General features: G+C 38.0%; 1 protein-coding gene across 2 annotated transcripts; it reads left to right on the top strand.

Annotated features, from left to right (window-relative positions):
* The first annotated feature begins 552 nt into the window (after positions 1-552).
* On the top strand, positions 553-20800 carry LOC127656877 (pantothenate kinase 1-like). 2 transcript variants are annotated; one of them, XM_052145402.1, is made up of 7 exons: positions 553-1053; positions 11276-11628; positions 12497-12750; positions 14487-14663; positions 16189-16312; positions 16758-16883; positions 18347-20800. In XM_052145402.1, the coding sequence occupies exons 1-7, from the start codon at positions 822-824 to the stop codon at positions 18404-18406; spliced, it is 1326 nt and encodes a 441-aa protein (XP_052001362.1). In that variant the 5' UTR covers positions 553-821; the 3' UTR covers positions 18407-20800. The 2 variants fall into 2 exon arrangements, with proteins under 2 accessions (XP_052001362.1, XP_052001363.1); XM_052145403.1 differs by lacking the exon at positions 553-1053 and adding an exon at positions 1611-1774.
* Positions 20801-21010: the final 210 nt, after the last annotated feature.

The following is a 21010-nucleotide window of genomic DNA, read 5'->3' as shown; positions in this document are numbered from 1 at the left end:
TTTTCAACCCTCTAACTGAAACCTAACTAAACCGAAACTCCCCTTTGACCTCATTCACCCCACACACACTGAAAGAAACCGATTCTAATTTAAATAGTTGCTCATGAGACTATTCAACTAATTTCCAACAGACAGACAGACAGACAGACAGACATATAGATAGATAGATAGATAGATAGATAGATAGATAGATAGATAGATAGATAGATAGATAGATAGATAGATAAGATAAGATAGATAGATAGATAGATAGATAGATAGATAGATAGATAGATAGATAGATAGATAGATTCCATCTGAAGAAGAGAGGTGTGATCACAAATCAACAACACTGATGACGCATGGAACATGCCGTACAACATAATCCCACAGAAAAATGGAAGATATTTAAAGACTTTTCAAATTGCTGTGTGGACATCCTCGTTTTGTACTTTGCTCTTTGAACAGTGATAATATTAGAGGATGGTTATGTGTGTGCGCATATGCGCGTGCATGACGCAATGCTCTGCTCGCGCCGAGCTGTAAAACTGGATCGTGGAGCCATTCCGGGTGACGTCATGAGACGGGTGTTTGACGGGATGGCTGCGGCAGCGCCGGGACTACGGACTGGAAATATGACCGACAATGACCTCGACCGCGGCGTGTATTAGAGTTTCACTCTTCTCGCTTCGGATTGGACACATGTAAACAAACGGTTTCATTATTGTTGTTAATTATTGTTGCTTTAAGGTTAAGCCAGTGCGTTCGGTGTAGGTCATTAGCCACGAGCCTGCGAGACACCCAGCGCGTCTGTTTATGGTTTAAGGTTCGTGCATTAAAGTATGGATAAGGCCAAATCAATGATGGACCAGAAAGGATCGAGTCCGTGTTACACAAACGGTGTGCACAAGCAGATCCGACGGCAGCTGAGCAACGGGAGCTGTGGCCCGTTCAGTCCGACGGAGGGTAATTACCACCACCATCAGCAGCAGCACGACCCTCAAACCAACGGATCCCCGGCGAAAAGGTGTCGGCTGTGGAGGCGAGTGGAGTCGGCGAGGAAAAACAGAACGCGTAAGTGTACCTCAGATAAGATCTGCCCATTTCTTTTGCACAGTTTCTGACAGTTAAGTTACACACATACTTCCTGGTACGGAGATTTTCAAGTCAATATTTAACAAATTATAGGCGATTTTCCCTAACCACATCCAAAATGTTAGCCAGGATTCAGTCAATGTAATGGCATAACAGGTAAATTATCATTCGTTTTAACAGTACCTGTCAATGAATGCGACCATTAGTGTATAAACACCTGAATTTATTATCAGGTGACTTCTGTTAACCTCAAAAGCGTCATTATTTTTGGGCCATGTTTGACACGTACTCCTTATCAAAGAAGCGATAGAAAAGACGGGTGTATTTTGTTTTGATGAAACCTTTGAGATTGTCCTTCTCGCTCTCTGATTGGTCGGCGCGGTGTCAGGAGGTGTTCTGAAATCGCTCCTGATGGGAAGGCTCGGCGCGTTTCGGCCAATCAGCTCTCGACTTTTGTCTTCGCGTGGCCGCGTTAAAGGGGCAGACGGGAACGCCCCCACACTCCAATATGCAGAATATCCCCACATTTCTGCACTTTTGTAAAACGACGCCAAGAGTTAAACTTAGATAGCGTTGTTTTAATGCCTCAAACTGAACGATTAATTGCTCTGCTTGTGGTCAACCACTGTTTGGGTTATTTGTTTGCACCTGAGTTTATAGGCGACCAGCAGAATGAAACTGAAGTGTGTAAGGAAGCCAGGTAAGACATCACCTCATCCTGGAGGAATAATTTCCTGTTGCCTTGGAGCTGCTCTGTCAATTCTAGGAAAAGTTCAACTTTCTGGTGATTGTGAGGCAATGTAAATGTGATATTAATATCAGCGACAATGTTGTTAAAAAATGTTACTTTATGTGTCAGTTTTAGTTTATGTTGGCACAGGAACAGCAACAAAAAAACGAATGTTTAATGAAGTGCTTATAGTATGCTAAGATTTCTGCTGGTCCTTAGTTGTGACTGTCGACATGTCAGGCCAGCTTGTCCACATTCCACAGCTCTAGCCATATTTTGTGTGTGGTGTCAACAAACGTGTTACTATTGTTTCATTTTCTTTGTTCTTTTTTAAATATAGAACTTGGTCCAAGTGTTGTCAAAAATATGCAGGTTTAAACCGCATTCTTGCATTGCTTCTTTGAGTAAAGTGAATCTGTCAACATAAAAGGGTCATTGTCAAATACAGTTGTCATGGGTAATAAAAAGGGGGAAATCTTTTAAAAATCTAGTTTAAAGCACATGTGTCAATTTGGTTTCATAAATTTTTTGAAGAACATTTATTTGCTACTAATAAATGTTGATGTAATGACTGTCAGGTGGTGTTATTATGATCAGGCAAAAGGTATTCAAACACTTTCCTTGCACTTTGAATACATGAGAGTGTACACAACTCAAAATAGTTTTCAAATGTATTTTTCAGGATAAAAATGTATGTTTACAAAATAGCAACCTACATGTTGGTAACACCAAATTACTTTGATTTTGGTGGGCACATTTGTTGCTAATATTGACAATATTTTAAAACAAAATAGTTTCTCTGCCTATTTGTTTTTTAAAGAAATAATAATAAAAGGGTTATGCTGCACTACTCATGCCAGGATTCCTTTTTTTTTTTCTCCAAGAATTTAATCTTTTAATGAGACTTAAATGTTTTACTGTTAATGGTTTGACTTGTTTTACTTTAAAGGGTTAGTTCTCCCAAAAATGAAAATTCTCTCATCGTTACTCACCCTCAAGCCATCCCAGATGTGTATGAGTTTCTTTCTTCTGAACACAAACAAAGATTTTTAGAAGAATATCTCAGCTCTGTAAGGCCATACAATGCAAGTGGATGGTGACCAGAGCTCCAAAAGCTATAAAAAATAGATAAAGTCAGCATAAAAGTAATCCATAAGAGTCCAGTGGTTTAATCAATGTTTTCTGAAGCGATCCAGTTAGTTTTGTGTGAGAACAGACCAAAATGTAACTTATTTTTTGCAGTACGTCTTGACATTGCAGTCTCTAGGCACTATCATGATTCCAAGATACACTTCCTAACGCTTTACGCGTGAGCAGAGCGCTAGATGGCGCTATAGGAAGAGTAATCGAACTTGAAATCATGATCACCAAGGAGACTGATCTCAAGATGTACAGTGAATAAGGAGGTATTTTTTTCAGCTGTTCTCACCCAAAACCAACTGGATCAGATGACATGGATTAAACCAGGTGCATAGCTAGACCCTGCCTGATAGGGCTGAAGCCTCGGAACTTTTGTTAAAATCCCTGAATGTTTTTTGTGATGGAAAAAAAAAAGAAAAATGTAAGGCTTAGCCTAATCTTCATTACATCAGGGTACAAAAGCAACAAGGCAGGCTGCAATTCTTGCTTCAAATGTAAATTAATTCTGACTTGCATTAATTGACAGTATGCATTTTGATTTTTGTATCTGCTGTTCGTGCTCAAGTTCATCAGACCCGAACGCCTCGAGTGGCTGGGAGCCTTATTTCTAAATTTATAATCTATAAACCTCATTTCCAATCTTTTTTTTTCTTTTTCAATCCATACACCAAGTAGATTTTAATGCATGCACCAGTGACAACTTGTTCGGAGCATCCCTTCTCGCTCCCTATAACGGAAATCAGCTAGCGCCTTTAACTGTTACATAATCAAATTAGCACTCAACAGCGAACCAACCAGAATTATTCAGTATTAATAAGGATAATAACAAGGATTATTTGTATGCTGTGCGATTGTTATGCCAATAGATCGGAATCTTAAAAAAACTAAGCAACTACTTGTTAAAGCGTTTTAACTAGTTAAGAAAAAGTGTCCATGCTAACTTAGTACGTTTTGGCGTACTGTTGCAAAAGGTTCCAGAGAACCTTTCTGCATTTATTTGGTTCCGACTGGGCGAAAGGATTAGGACTAGTTCAAATAGCTGCTGAAAGTGGATTGGTCAATAATGGCCATGTTTTTCAAGATATGCGACTGTCCTCATAGACCTTGATGGAACCTTGGACAAAGATACAAACTGCATGCAAAATTTCAAGTTGTTCAGACCAATGGTTCCATAGAGCCATTTCTAGATTAAAAAAAATAAATAAAAAAATGTCACCCATTTTCTCCCCAATTTGGAATGTCCAATTCCCAATGTGCTCTAAGTCCTCGCGGTGGTGTATTGACTCACCTCAATCTTCTCATCGCGTGGCTTGTTGAACGTTTTACAGCAGAGACATAACACATGTGGAGGCTTCATGCTATTCTCCCTGCATCCATGTACAACACACCACGGGCCCCACTGAGAGCGAGAACCACATTATAGCGACCACGAGGAGGTTACCCCATGTGACTCTAGCCTCCCTAGCAACCGTGCCAATTTGGTTGCTTAGGAGACATGGCTAGAGTCACTCAACATGCCCTGGATTCAAACTCGTGACTCAGCGTCTTTACTCACTGAGCTACCCAGGCCCCCATTTCTAGATTTGTAATTATTATAGCACCACCAATAGGTAGAGACGTGCAATTGTATTGTGTATCCTCAAGATTACCCCCAATTTGATGATATCTCATTCCATTCAAAAGTTATAACCATTTAAATAAAAGTGGCCATTCCCCCTTTGTACTTTTTTTCCATACCGTTGTGACGATAAATCAGAAGTTAAAACTTTTTTGGATAATTATTGATTTTGGGACTCCAGAGAATCACTCTTCACTGGTTTGGTTCCGAACGGGTGAATGGCCTAGGACAAGTTAGAAAAGTAGGTTTTTTAAAGAATCTCAAATATTTAATGAACGATTTGATTCACACCAATGGTTCTTGAGGCAAAGTTGTTCAGAATGAGGAGGTCTATTATATGGTATTAATAATGTGTGTCTGTTTTAAACATAGTGGTATATACATCCATTTACAGGCATGAAAAATGTGATAGCGCCTCCCGGTGGCCAATTGTTTTCAAATTTTGCACAGACCTCTTGAGCCAAGAGACAAATAGGCCTATGTTTGGAACTATGTTTCATTCCAAAATGTCTTTTTTCACTCTATCTAATAGATACTGAAATTTGATTGGTCAATGTTTTTAAAGATATGAGACTGTCCTCATATAGTTTGATTGCACCTTGGACAAAGACACTGCATGCAAAATTTCAAGTTGATCAGACCAACGGTTCCATAGTTAGAGCAATTTTTAGATTTGTAATTATTATAGCACCATCAAGAGGTAGATTTGTACGTGTGTGTCCTCAGCAAGGCCGTGCACAGACATTTTGGGGGGCAGGGGCTCAAGTGGAATAAAAAGGCACTTCTCATAATTATTTATTTAAAAACTAATTTAAACAACACGTTAATATATATATATATATATATATATATATATATATATATATATATATATATATATATATATATATATATATACACTCACCTAAAGGATTATTAGGAACACCGGTTCAATTTCTCATTAATGCAATTATCTAATTAACCAATCACATGGCAGTTGCTTCAATGCATTTAGGGGTGTGGTCCTGGTCAAGACAATCTCCTGAACTCCAAACTGAATGGGAAAGGCAATTTTGAGCGTGGCATGGTTGTTGGTGCCAGACAGGCCAGTCTGAGTATTTCACAATCTGCTCAGTTACTGGGATTTTCACGCACAACCATTTCTAGGGTTTACATAGAATGGTGTGAAAAGGGAAAAACATCCAGTATGCGGCAGTCCTGTGGGCGAAAATGCCTTGTTGATGCTAGAGGTCAGAGGAGAATGGGATGACTGATTCAAGCTGATAGAAGAGCAACTTTGCCTGAAATAACCACTTGTTACAACCGAGGTATGCAGCAAAGCATTTGTGAAGCCACAACACGCACAACCTTGAGGCGGATGGGCTACAACAGCAGAAGACCCCACCGGGTACCACTCATCTCCACTACAAATAGGAAAAAGAGGCTACAATTTGCAAGAGCTCACCAAAATTGGACAGTTGAAGACTGGAAAAATGTTGCCTGGTCTGATGAGTCTCGATTTCTGTTGAGACATTCAGATGGTAGAGTCAGAATTTGGTGTAAACAGAATGAGAACATGGATCCATCATGCCTTGTTACCACTGTGCAGGCTGGTGGTGGTGGTGTAATGGTGTGGGGGATGTTTTCTTGGCACACTTTAGGCCCCTTAGTGCCAATTGGGCATCGTTTAAATGCCACGGCCTACCTGAGCATTGTTTCTGACCATGTCCATCCCTTTATGGCCACCATGTACCCATCCTCTGATGGCCACTTCCAGCAGGATAATGCACCATGTCACAAAGCTCGAATCATTTCAAATTGGTTTCTTGAACATGACAATGAGTTCACTGTACTAAAATGGCCCCCACAGTCACCAGATCTCAACCCAATAGAGCATCTTTGGGATGTGGTGGAACGGGAGCTTCGTGCCCTGGATGTGCATCCCACAAATCTCCATCAACTGCAAGATGCTATCCTATCAATATGGGCCAACATTTCTAAAGAATGCTTTCAGCACCTTGTTGAATCAATGCCACGTAGAATTAAGGCAGTTCTGAAGGCTGAAAGGGGGTCAAACACAGTATTAGTATGGTGTTCCTAATAAAACTTTAGGTGAGTGTGTGTATATATATATATATATATATATATATATATATATATATACAGGTGAAACTCGAAAAATTAGAATATAGTGCAAAAGTTCATTAATTTCAGTAATTCAACTTAAAAGGTGAAACTAATATATTATATAGACTCATTACAAGCAAAGTAAGATATTTCAAGCCTTTATTAGATATAATTTTGATGATTATGGCTTACAGCTTATGAAAACCCCAAATTCAGAATCTCAGAAAATTAGAATATTACATGAAAACAATAAATAAAAGGATTTTAAATACAGAAATGTCGGCCCTCTGAAAAGTATAATCATGCATATGTACTCAGTACTTGGTTTGGGCCCCTTTTGCATTAATTACTGCCTCAATGCGGCGTGGCATGGATGCTATCAGCCTGTGGCACTGCTGAGGTGTTATGGAAGACTAAGATGCTTCAATAGCGGCCTTCAGCTCTTCTGCATTGTTTGGTCTCATGTCTCTCATCTTTCTCTTGGCAATGCCCCATAGATTCTCTATGGGGTTCAGGTCAGGCGAGTTTGCTGGCCACAGGGGCGTAGCACCAAATTTTGGGCCCTGGGTACAAACCATCTTGCTGGGCCCCCGTACCAAATATGTATGTATAGAAAACTGACTTCTAAGGGGCCCCCCCTGCCTCGGGCCCTGGGTACTCGGTACCCTTTACCCCCCCAGTCCGACGCCCCTGGCTGGCCAATCAAGCACAGTAATACCATGGTCATTGAACCAGGTTTTGGTACTTTTGGCAGTGTGGGCAGGTGCCAAGTCCTGCTGGAAAATGAAGTCAGCATCTCCATAAAGCTTGTCTGCTGAAGGAAGCATGAAGTGCTCTAAAATGTCCCGGTAGACGGCTGCGTTACTCTGTACTTAATAAAGTACAGTGGACCAACACCAGCCGATGACATGGCTCCCCAAACCAACACAGACTGTGGAAACTTCACACTGGACTTCAAGCATCTTGGATTGTGTGCCTCTCCATTCTTCCTCCAGACTCTGGGACCTTGGTTTCCAAATGAGATGCAAAATTTGCTCTCATCAGAAAAGAGGACTTTGGACCACTGAGCAACAGACCAGTTCTTTTTTTCTTTAGCCCAGGTAAGACATTTGACATTCGAAGCCCATGTCCAGGACCCGTCTGTGTGTGGTGGCTCTTGATGCAGTAACTCCAGCCTCAGTCCACTCCTTGTGAAGCTCCCCCACACATTTGAATGGCCTTTTCCTGACAATCCTCTCCAGGCTACGGTCATCCCTGCTGCTTGTGCAACTTTCTATTAATGTGCTTTGATACAGCACTTTGAGAACATCCAACTTCTTTTGCAATTACCTTTTGAGGCTTTCCCTCCTTGTGGAGGGTGTCAGTGATGGTTTTCTGCACAACTATCAGGTCAGCAGTCTTCGCCATGATTGTGAATTCAACTGAACCAGACTGAGAGACCATTTAAAGGCTCAGGAACCCTTTGCAGGTGTTTAGCTGATTAGAGTGTGACACTTTGAGCCTACAATACTGAACCTTTTCACAATATTCTAATTTTCTGAGATTCTGAATTTGGGGTTTTCATAAGCTGTAAGCCATAATCATCAAAATGATATCAAATAAAGGCTTGAAATATCTTACTTTGCTTGTAATGAGTCTATATAATATATTAGTTTCACCATTTAAGTTGAAATTAATGAACTTTTGCACGATATTCTAATTTTTCGAGTTTCACCTGTATATTGTTTATTATTATTATTATTATATTTTTTTTAAATAAATATACTATTCATTTTAATTCCCTCACACTCATGACATTGTTTCAAACTCAACAGTACGAAGTAGTATTCACTAGGTTTATCACAAGAGCAGGCAACAGCAAAGGAAACTATGCCACAATGTGCATGTTTTCAATGTTACTAGTTTCAAGTATATATTTAGAATAAATTACTGCACCAAGGAGAGGGGACATAGTGTCATAAATAATTTGCTTATTTTGCACAAGGCACATCGTTTGAATTCTTATGGTGTTATTGGAACACATAACTTACAAATCAACAAAAATCTTCACACTAATCTGAAAAAGGCTGTTGCTGCTATTTTGTTAATTTTACAGGAAAAAAAAAAAAACACTCTAAAATTAATGAAAAATGCAAAATAATTATTGACAAAATACAAATCTTGAGTAAGAAAAAGGGCAGGTGCGCAAGCCCCTTTTGAAGTCTATGTGTGCACGTGCCTGGTCCTCAGTATGACCCCATATATAAGTGTACCAAATTTGGTGATAGTATCTTATTCTGTTCATGAGTTATAACCATTTTAGTAAAAGTGGCCATGCCAACTATGTACGTTTTGGCATACTGTTGCGACGATGAATCGAAAGTTAAATTTTTTTTTAATAACTTTTCATATTGGGACTCTGCTAAATCTTTTTGCACTGGTTTGGTTCTGATCGGATGAATGGCCTAGGACTAGTTCCTTTTAAAAAAATATTTAAAACAATCCAAAACAACATTAAAAAACAAAAGGATGGAGCAAAATGTTGATGGTATTCCAAAATATTTGTCATGGCGCAGGGAATCACAGGAAAGGTCTAGAAACAAATTTTGTTTCTAGACCTTAGGATTCATGAGTTATGACCCAAAATGTGATTTTTTTGTTTTGTTTTGATCACTGTAGTGCCTTCCTTTGTCCGATATGGGCGACTCCATGCGTATGGCTCGCCAGCCGAATTACTATCATTCCACAAAGTTTCAAGTCTTTAGGCCTTACGGTTTGGTCTGCATGGTTAGTTTTTGGGGAGAAAAATAATAATAATCATTACAATTTCAATAGGGTTTCAGCCCTTCATGCTTTATATTTATGAATAAACAGGCCAAAGACTTAAAATGAATATCAGTAGTTTTTGCATTTTAACAAACGTTAGATTATGGTGAGGGACTCTAATTTTGACATCAGTCTAAAGTTTGGCCAAGTAATTTTAAGTGATGGACATGGTGGTCTTTTGCACTCCAGTAACCCCACCTCCCTTTTCTCTCACATGGATGCACACTTGCATGCCAATTCCCCCACCCCCACCCTGTCTCTCTCTCTCTCTCTCTCTCTCTCTCTCTCTCTCTCTCTGTCAACCCCTCTCGCTCACATTCTCTCTTTCCACACTTTCACCTACCCTAGGCCCCCACATGGAAACACTTTCCTGCCAATTTCCCTCTCTGACTGGGGGATGTAAACAGACCTTTCACCCATATGGGCTGTGCTGCCTGTATGGTCGTCATTATGTCACGCCACTGTCACACCTTCTATTCACCTGTTGCTTCTGGCTAAAGTCTTCCACCCCATTCCAGAGACTTGCCAAACAAACAATTAAGAAACTACATTGTTTCATCACTGGCTAAAATATTACTTATATTCTGTTTTCTGCCGTTTCTTACAAGTAACACGTTTTTGACTATATAACCTGTGTATGCCTCAAAATCTGTATTTTTCAACATAGAATGTGTATATTAATTTAGTTGGGATTGCCATCTGATGTAAAAGTCATACCGTTAATAATGTACCTATTATTTGATAAGATAAGACACTGCTAAGATACAATGCTGGTCAATATTACAAGACGGATCATAACTAATATATTATAATATTATTAGGGATGATATGGGAGGACCTGTAGTGAACATTTCTGTTAACTGACCTTTGTTTTGCCTCAAATTGTACCTGTCTGTGTTTCTCACCTTCTAAGCATCCTGGAACAGCTATTTGCAGCCTCCTGACTATTTCCACGGTAACTGGCTGACTCAAGTCACTGCATCTCTTTTGTTGGCCTGCTTGCAACGTTTTTATTAACCTATATACTGAGATCAAATTCAAAATTAACCTGACAATGGCGGTTGAAATGATAATTTACTGGATATAGGTACATCTTACGGGCTGTGAAACAGAATTTTTATTTTTTTTATAAATTATCCCTTTTATGATAGATTTTGTTTAGCTTTGTTTTCCTGAATGTTTGCGATGAAACACCCATTTAAAATGTTGTTCCTTGTAATGTCATTTTTATTAATGTAGGGAAAACTGTATTTCACATATGTCACAACTTGGAGTTTTGGAGAAAAATACCCTGAAGTGTCCTTGAATTGTATAATTTTAATTCAATGCATGTAATGTTGCAGTTCTTAATTAAGTTATTGGGGGACTGCAGAGTAACTCTCTGTAAATAAAAGTAATTTATTTACTTGCCAAACCCCATTTTTACTTTTTTAACAGTTGCATTTGGAAATGCACTATAAGAAATGTAGTTATTTAATTCTAAAAAAAAATTACGGACGTAATAAAAAATTTATATTCAGTTTTGAGTAAACTGAGGGATTTTTTTGCTGGTTTTGGAGAAGTCTGTTTGCTATGATCGGCTCAAATTTTAACTTTAAGCAAAAGAGTAATCAAACTCAAACTGGACTTTTATTCAATAATGCCTTGTATGTGTGTACTGGCAGTGTCAGCATATCACCATGGCACACACTTTATCACTGACTGCTGATCCAGTTTGTCTACTGTGATTATCTTTAGAGCACAATTTACACAGTGATATTGATCAATCTTTCTCCAAACTCTCTCTCTTTCTCTCTCTCCAGCCTTTCCATGGTTTGGGATGGATATTGGTGGTACTTTAGTAAAGCTTGTTTACTTTGAGCCAAAAGACATCACAGCAGAGGAGGAGCAGGAGGAGGTGGAGAACCTGAAGAGCATACGCTGGTATCTTACCTCCAACACAGCCTATGGCAAAACCGGTATCCGTGATGTGCACCTGGAGATTCGCAACCTGACCATCTGCGGTCGCACGGGAAACCTGCACTTTATCCGCTTCCCCACCGCTGCCATGCACAGATTCATCCAGATGGGTAGAGATAAGCACTTCTCCAGCCTGCACACCACGCTCTGTGCCACCGGGGGCGGGGCATACAAGTTTGAGAATGACTTCAGAACGGTGAGGAGATAAACCACACATTGGCTTTCAAATTATTTTTATATAACAAAATAGGAGGAATATTGATACTAAATATAAATATTGATTAAAAAAGGCCTTGCTTAATATTTCTACATTTCCACCGAAAAGCAATTTGTCAATGCTGAAAGTGAATATGCTGCACGAAGCTGCACAAAAACAACCAATCAGAACATATTTCATGTTTAATTTACAGCTGTGTAAAGTGGGATGTTGGACTGAGATTTTGTGTTGGGTGTGGCCTACCTGGTGCTATTCCACAGAAATAGAAACCAAGCAATCAACAAAATGTCCTGATACGTGTCGTTTCTCAGGGTCACAGCTGGTTAAACCTTTCAACAAAGATTTACACTGAAGAGCCAGTGTAATGCTATATCCAACTTAATCACATTGGAATAAGCTTGTAAATGTAGATGTTATGTCATACAAACATTAAAATGAATTACCTCACGAGTCACATTATTTTTGAATTTATTTTATGTCATAAGATAGTTTTGTTTGAGGAACAGGGTGAAAACTGATAGATAATCTGCCGTTTTACTCATGATTTGTGTGACAGTGAAGTCATTGTTGTTGTAGCATCTCTATTGTTTATTTCACCAGAAAACTGCCTCGATATGTACATGAGCCATGTTCAAAAATGTTGGTGTCGTAACGTAATTCTATGAGACCTGTTTGCATTTTTTCGTGTCGTGTCTGGTTTGGACATGGCATTAGACTAAAATTGACCAAAACAAAATTTCAATTTGGTTAGACCTGGTATTTGTTATTATTATAAATGTGTCATTGATAAAATGGTTTAAGTTATGAAGTGTAAATGTGAGGCTTTTATTTTTATTTCTTTATGTAGATGGCAGACCTAGAGTTACTGAAGCTGGATGAGTTGGACTGCCTGATTCAGGGGCTGCTGTACATAGACTCTGTGGGTTTTAACGGTCATCCTGAGTGCTATTTCTTCGAGAACCCCTCCGACACAGAGCACTGCACCAAGAGACCCTGTTGTCTTGAAAACCCATTCCCCATGTTGCTGGTCAACATTGGCTCGGGCGTCAGCATTCTGGCAGTGTACTCCAAGGACAACTACAAACGTGTTACCGGGACAAGGTCAGCACAACTGAACACAGTTGCATTTAATGTGCACCATGTAATGAAACCAAAAAATAGGAGTGTCAGGAATAGGAATTTGGCTTTTTAATATGAAAGAGAAACAAAAATTGGTCAAGGCCTGATCTGTTCCTGACATGGAGCTCTTAATCTCTCACGCCAACGTGAAATATGACCTAACTTTTTGCCATTTGTTAACTAGCCACATGCAATGTCCATCTTTAATCAACACCGAATCAAAAGGCGGTTAGACATCTGCATAAAAAACAATGCCTTTATTTTTCATGTGATTATGACATTTCATCTTTGAAAGATGAGTCTTGCTATTTAGAAATTTAGAAGATCATAAATCTGTGAAGAACAGAAGAAGTGGGTTGCGAACCTCACTTGTCAGTCTTCTGATGAGCATTTTAAATGTGGTTGTATCAGAATAAAAGGTATGCAGGACTAGAAATACCAATAGTAAAATTCAGTAAGAATCAAAATATTGCAAGCATTGCCACACTTGACTTTGCTTAAAAGCACACAAATATGACATTATGTCTCCTTCTCTCATCCAACACCTCAACAACACACATCCACAGCACTCAGTGGAGTCAGTTGTAACTGTGAGATTTGGTTAGTGATCCAGTGGGAAAGTGCAGTATATTATTAATTCAGTGTTATCCACAGCAGTCTAAGGAAAAATACATTTTAAATATTCGAGTAATTTTTTTAATATTTAACTAGCTGGTGCATAATGAGTACTAGTGCGCATCCCTAATGATTAATAATGGAAAAAGCCTCACCATTTATATTCTTTGTGTTTGTGTGTGCATGGGTATCTGTGTAGCTTTCACAATCTTTCCAATATTAACATGAAGATAGTATTAAAGGCCAATTTATACTTCTGCGTCGAACCTAAGTAGTAAGCTCCGTATAGTGGCCAACGCGTTGGTTTGCATTTATAGTTCTGCATTAGTGTCTGTGTCATTATGTGAGTAGGCTACACAGTCAAAATGCTAATTATACATTCATAAATAAACAAACCAATGTAATTTGTGGATTCAAAAGTATCTATTAAATTATTGTAGCATTAAAAACAAGTTAAAAGTATGTGAACATTAATCATTAGTCATGACTGCTAGGTTGCTCGGAACTGCACACAAGACTTTCACCTACTGTTGCACTTGTGTACATGGTAGTGTGACAATAAAGTGCGGTCTCTGGTTACAAAGTGCACAAATCACAGCTGCAGTCGCGTAGGGTCGACGCAGTTACATATTTGAAGAGGTACACATCAGCCTATGGCGTAGGCTATGTTATAACAGCCATAGCTACGTGTAGCCTACGGTTTTGTTCGACGCAGAAGTAATAATCGACCTTAATAGTCTTGGGGTTATGTTTGTGTCTAAAACTTTGGACCTTAAATAGGACTCCCATCCCGAGCACACACTACACTGGGTTTTTTGTCTTTAAGAACCCACCGTTTACTCCATAGACCATACTTTGTGTTGCCATGACCACATGCCTGTGTCTTTTTGTGTGCTGGTCTGTTTGCAACCTTGGAACATATTCGAAGAATCTTCATCCCAGTTTAAATTGCAGTCTCAAGATCAAATTGTATGTGAATGAATGTGCATGCGTGCATTTTAGAGCTAGCCTGTAACCATGTTTTGACTCCCTAATTTCTCTTTCTCTCTCTCTCTCTCTCTCTCTCTCTCTCTCTCTCTCTCACTCACTTTTTCTATTTATAGTTTGGGCGGAGGGACATTTTTGGGGCTGTGTTGTCTTTTGACGGGTTGCGAGACTTTCGAAGAGGCCCTTGAGATGGCCAGTAAGGGTGACAGCACCAACGTGGACAAACTGGTAAAGGACATCTATGGAGGAGACTACCAGCGCTTCGGGCTGCAGGGGTCAGCGGTGGCTTCAAGGTATAAAAGGATCTCTGTATTTGTATGTTGGTGTCAGGTGTCAGAGGTCCAGGAAAGAAATATGATGCTATGTTACTCAGTTGTATTTTCAGGGACTCCCGTGCAGGCCTGCCATGTGACCCAAAACTTGTGAGATCCCATTCCTGTCCTTTCTCACATATATTTTTGTTTCCGCCCATTAGCTATTTTGATCATTGCAATGTCGTTAGTTGCATAGGTTTAGTTGGACATCAGCTGAAGGGAAAACTCTTAATCTTAATTTGAATAAAGTTGTTCGTAAGAAATTTTACAAATCCGGTTCCAATTCTGATTCCTCTTAACGATTCTGGTTCCTTAACAGTTCCATTAACGATTCTTTTAGTACTTTTGAGGAAGAAATATTTGGAAATAAGAAAGCAGTCCTCTGTAGTCTGTTACCAAATGATTTGAACGTTTCATATTGGAACAAAACATATTTTAGCAAGTTGTGTGTTTACACAGACTTTTCTAATAAAAATAATGTATTTATTCATTCATTAAATACCACTAATTACAGCAAACTAATAAAGTGTAGCTTTAATTACAAATTGTCATACTAACAACAACCCATGAATTACTATGGTTTAAGTCTCATGAGCTTTAAAGGGATAGTTCACCCAAAAATGAAATTTCTCTCATCATTTACTCACTCATGCCATCCCAGATGTGTATGACATTCTTATGCTGAACACAAACAAAGATTTTTAGAAGAACATCTCAGCTCTTTAAGTCCACACAATTCAAGCGAATGGAGACCTGAACCTTGGAGGTCAAAAGCATATAGAGAAAGCATAAAAGTAATCCATACGACTCCAGTGGTTTATCAGTGCATTCAGAAGTGATATTATAGGTGTGGGTAAGAAACGGATCAATTTACAGTGTATATATATATATATATATATAGGAGGAGGCAAGAACTGGCTTGACAATATAAATTATATTTAATTAAGAACTTAAACCAAAAGACACAAACACACACATATGATGGACAGCTGCCCATAAATGCTCTCTCTCTGTCGCACCACCATCCACAGTTGGCCTTTATCTCTCTCGGAGGCTTGATTAGCCTGATAAGGGGCCGGGTGTATAGAATCACGACCTAGCCCCACATTCCGCCCTGTCACATTTTACTTTCAATCTTTTATCAAATTTCTTCTGAAGACATTTATTTGACCACTGGAATCTGATGAATTTCTTTTATGCTGCCTTTATCTTGGGTATCTTCTTTTTGGAGCTTCAAAGGCCTAATCACCATTCACTTGCAGTGTGATGAAATATTCTTCTAAAAATCCCCTACATTATGAACATGTGTCATTTAATACATACTGAACAGGAATCAGCAAATATATTGTACATTTCAGCAGGAGTTGCATGAGACCGTTGAGGCAACTAGCCCTACATCATTATGCAACAAGCACACAAACCAGTCTCTTTCTTACTATGATCAGTACAGGAGTGTCTGTTGGGTACATAAATACGTGTTGTGTGTCTGTGATTTTTGTTATAGTTTTGGTCACATGATGAGCAAAGAGAAAAGGGACAGTATTTCTAAAGAGGACCTGGCCAGAGCAACACTCATCACCATCACCAACAATATCGGCTCCATCGCACGCATGTGTGCTGTCAATGAGGTGTGTTGTTTTTGACTGTGTTTATATGTATGCTGTCAGCAGCAACTTTGAGCGTCTGTCTGGCTGCTCTGGGCTTCTCTACAGTGTTGCCTTGTAACCTGGTGATCAAGCAGCATTGTACAGGGCTTTCAGGGTGGACAGAACACCATCAGAGCAGGAACTCCAAACAATACCCACTAAAGAGAGGGCTTTTAGTGCTTTAGTTAATACTTTTGTGTGTTTAAAGGTTTTGATGCTAAAAGCTTTTGAATTTGTCAGATCACTCCTTAAGCACCCCCTAATCTCCAACTCATGGAAAACAAAAAAAGAAACAAAAGTTGTGTGTTCTGCGTGTTATGTCTCCCCCTGGTGGTACAGTATAAGTACTGCAGATATCAACTTGCCTAGGTGCATTTCAATGTCAAGATGAGTTATAACTGAGTTATGTTTCTGTTCTGTCCTCTAGAAAATCGAACGGGTTGTTTTTGTGGGGAACTTTCTTCGTATAAACACAGTGTCAACAAAGCTTCTTGCCTATGCTATGGACTTTTGGTCCAAGGGCCAGCTGAGGGCCCTCTTCCTGGAACATGAGGTAATTCTGTCAATTCTGACTTTAAAGGAATAGCTCACCCAAAAATGAAAATTCTGCCTTCATTTTGTCACCCTCATGTCCATCCAAACCCATATGACTTTGTGGAATGCAATAGGAGAATTCTTTAAGAATGGAGTGGTTACTCTCTTATATACAATTACAATAAATTCTTCAAGAAAGATGCAAAAGCACCATAAAAGTGGTCCATATTCCAAGCCTTCTGATACATTTAGGTGAGTAACAGACCAAAATTTCAGTCGTTATTCGCAGATTCAGTAATGACGTTTGACGTAACTCTCCTTGGCACAAGCGACCAGTACATTCTATATAGAAATGAAAGCCATGCAAATTTTCAACTACATGAGGGTGAGAAAATCATGATAGAATGTAAAATTGTCAGACAAAGTATTCCTTTAATCTTATGTTGCTTTTTTTTCTTTTTTTGGCCTGTTCACACCAAATCCGTTTTTTTCCCCAGTGTGAATGTTCGTTTCGAACAAGCTTTTGAATGGTAAAGATGAATTCCGGTGGTGTTATTTACAGCGGGTCTGACAAATCGTCCGCAAACAATCTGAAGGTTTTTTTTTTTATTTTATTTTTTACGCAGAGTGGTTCATTTTTATTTATTTTTTGTCTTAATGAACATTATTTAACATGTATATCACTGTCTCTGTATTTTCTCATGTCATTAAAAATAGCAGCAATGTTCAGCAATTCGTTTGCACTAAGCTCATAGTAAAATATCCAATAAAAAGATTTGTTAAAGGCAATGTTTTAGACAAACAAACTGCTGAACCACACTGCTATTTTTATTTCAAGGACAATATAACAAAGTATTGCAATAATTGGAATAAAAAAGAGACAGCGAGCAGTGTTTTCTTTTATATTATTTTTAATTTATGCATCATCATTTATTTTAACCTGTTATTATTATTGTACATTATTCCACATGCATTTATATCACTGTACCATGTGCTATATTATCCATGCATTATAAAAAGAGAAGTTGAGTTCGGGTGTCTGGAATATAGAGCACTTTACTCATCTCATTTGCACATAAAACACATGATATACTCCTCAAAATGCATCAACATAATGGAAAGAATATAATGAAACTGTTATGACAAATTAATCATATAAAAGCTTTAACAGCATTTATTATATTAATCTCTAACAGCTGAAGGGTTCGGACAGGAGACTGGTATAACAACAGCACCGCCTACTATACAAGGGTGTAATAGTTTTTAATTTCATTTTTTACAGACTCTGTGTAAATAGACCTTCCGTCAGAGGTTTGTCTCACAAAATCATCATAGATTTGATGTGAACAGGCCTTCAGACATTGATGGCAATTTAGGATCACTTTTTTTTATGCCAGTAGTTCAGTGAAAATATGTCAAATTTGTCTTCACTGCCAAATGGCATGTTTCTAAGTAGACTTACGTGTGTGTATTTGTTTTTAGGGATACTTTGGAGCTGTTGGTGCTTTTCTTGAACTGCTGAAGTCATCTGAAGATGCATAAAGGGAAGAAATCATCACCTCTGTTTTATTATCCAGAAGCTGCTTTAAGACTTCCACACTGAAGAGCCAACAAGAAAACTGGAATACTGGGAACACTGGGACATCTGAAAGAAGAAATTATAGTAATTAACTTGTAAATAACCCTTAAATCATATTTTTATGTCTAACATAGTCTCCTTCAGTCTGACGACTCTAACAGAAGCTTTTTGTGAATTTGTTTTCCTGATGTTGTTTTCCTTTTCTACTGTTTGTAAATATCTCAATGTGTAGTGAATAGGGAGAGTTTATTGATGGCCAAATCCTGCTGTGTTAAACATCCATTGTTCCTGACTTGCCACCAGGTGAGGGTGGCACTTCTGTTGAATTTTTACAATCTCTAGGCCCTTTTAGATATTTAAACTACTGGTCACAGCCCAAATATGTGTAAAACACTATTCTAGTTCTGATTTAAGCCTCAGGTCCTGTTACGTCTGGATACTGATCTCCTTCTTTCACTCTTCCTCTTCATTACAGTTAAAAGTTGTCATGCATTTGTGTATGATTATAATTTTAAATGGGAATAGGTTTGTTATTTTGAAAAATATATATATTTACGATGATTCACCTGAAGCCTTTAATTTTAATAGGATAAGCTTCAGAAAGCTCAGTGTGTCTCTCTTTAAGCTTTGAAAAGGAATTCTGTTGGAAAAAGTTCCCTTAAAATCCCACATGGGATAGGACTACATATGAAGCACACAGCACATACAGAGATAGATAAGCACTGATTTTTCTTTTCAGAGTATCCTTTTTTCATTCTGCCTTCTCCTTTATTTCAGTGTCTTTACTATTCTATCCAAACCAAATCAAATCTACTTCACAATCATATGTAAACTAGAATGATCGCAGTTATATACACATACCTCCTCTTTGTTTGCCTTCCTCCTGTCTATTGTTTAAACGAGTCTGTTCTACTAAATAAGAGAATTAACAGTTGGCTGCAATTATTCTTATCTCCACTTTATACACCAATTTAATATAAAATATTTCCATCGTAGTGCCAAACAAACCTTTGCCAGGCCATGCGCCACAGTCATTAAGACAACTTATTAGTCTTACAGAAAGTTGCCTTGCATTAGGGTATTATTAGATGAAACATTGTAATGCCATTTAAAAATAACTAGTTAAATTTGTTGTTCAGTCCTCTCTGTTGTCTGCAATGCCTATTCTTTTATATCACTCTTTTTCTTTTAATACTTTCTTAATATTTTGTCCAGTGTTCTTTTTATTATTAATAATTAGTTTAGCTTTGTAAGGTGACTTCTCAGAAAAATCTAAATTAGATTTTGGGGACCTCACATGTCACCTAACAATTTTGTTAGCTAGACTATAAAATACCTATCAGCTTTGCTTTTGATTGTATTTTCAACTTTTTCTGTGTGCACATTTTTTCAACTTTCTATAAGGTTGGTTGGCCTTATACTTAGCATTATATTAGTAAACAACATATTTGGGTACACAATTTGGCTGCAATAAACTAGGTTTTTTTGATAAATGTTTTGATAAACTTGTTAACCTTTTATTGTTAAAAGGAGACGATATTAATCCTCATGTTTCCCCAAACACATTTGGTTGGGCCCTTTTGTTTTGTAAATTAATTAGAATACCAATATGACTGCAGTATGCTGTATAGATGATTGATATTCATGGAGATCAATGGTATTATTGACAAGTTGTTTAGAAAGCTTCAAATTAACTATTCATGCCAGTGTAATTGCATTGCACAGAATTCTATGCTATACCCAAACAAAAACTTTAACCAACTTTTTGTATTATTTGTTTTACAAATAAGGGTGAGGCCCTCCTAGAGATTGTTGTAAAACCATGCCACTGAACTGAAAGTTTAAAAGTTGTATTTGTGTAAATTATAAAAAGGTTGTGCTAACACAGCTAACCGACCGTCAGAGAAAATAGGGAGATATTGGGTATTGATTCGCTGAATTGTGTTCCTCTGAAGGGTGGCTGAACTTCACACCTCTGGCAATGCAGTAAAGTCACTCACTCAATGTTGTTTGCAGAATAAATTTGGATGAGGGAAACTAGCTGTTCACGTCCAGTCTCTGCTACTCCTGTCAGTTCATACTGTTATGCAGAATGAAAGTTCTTTTGGAACTTTTGTTTCTTTCTCTTTCTCTCTGATTTGCTTGTTTGACACTAATGGATATTTTGTGTGCTATTGTTTGAGACTGTACAAACATGTAAATATTCCAGTCTTTGTTTTCACCTCTCAAGTCATTGAAGACACTGTATATAACCTTGTGGAAAAGGAGAGAGGCTCAATAATGTCTGTGTGATTCACTAGGTTTAATGGATGCTATTATGTATAGATTCAAGAAAGAATTTTGAATAATAAAAATGAAAAAACAAAAGTTATGTTTTTTTTTCCTTTTCAAATGTTTACTTTTAAACTATTATCCTCTCTCAAGTTAATCATTATGAATTAACCACTTTTTTTTTTTTTTTTTTTTCAATAATTCAATTACCCATTTTAAAAGGAATATTCCAGGTTCTGTAAAAGTCAAGCTCAATCAACAGCATTTGTGGCATAATGTTGATTAGCACAAAAAAA

Source organism: Xyrauchen texanus, chromosome 16, assembly GCF_025860055.1.
Source record: "Xyrauchen texanus isolate HMW12.3.18 chromosome 16, RBS_HiC_50CHRs, whole genome shotgun sequence".
In the NCBI taxonomy this organism is placed as follows: Eukaryota; Metazoa; Chordata; class Actinopteri; order Cypriniformes; family Catostomidae; genus Xyrauchen; species Xyrauchen texanus.
The sequence above is the reverse complement of the archived record's forward strand: the minus strand, read 5'-3'. Positions and strand labels throughout refer to the sequence as shown.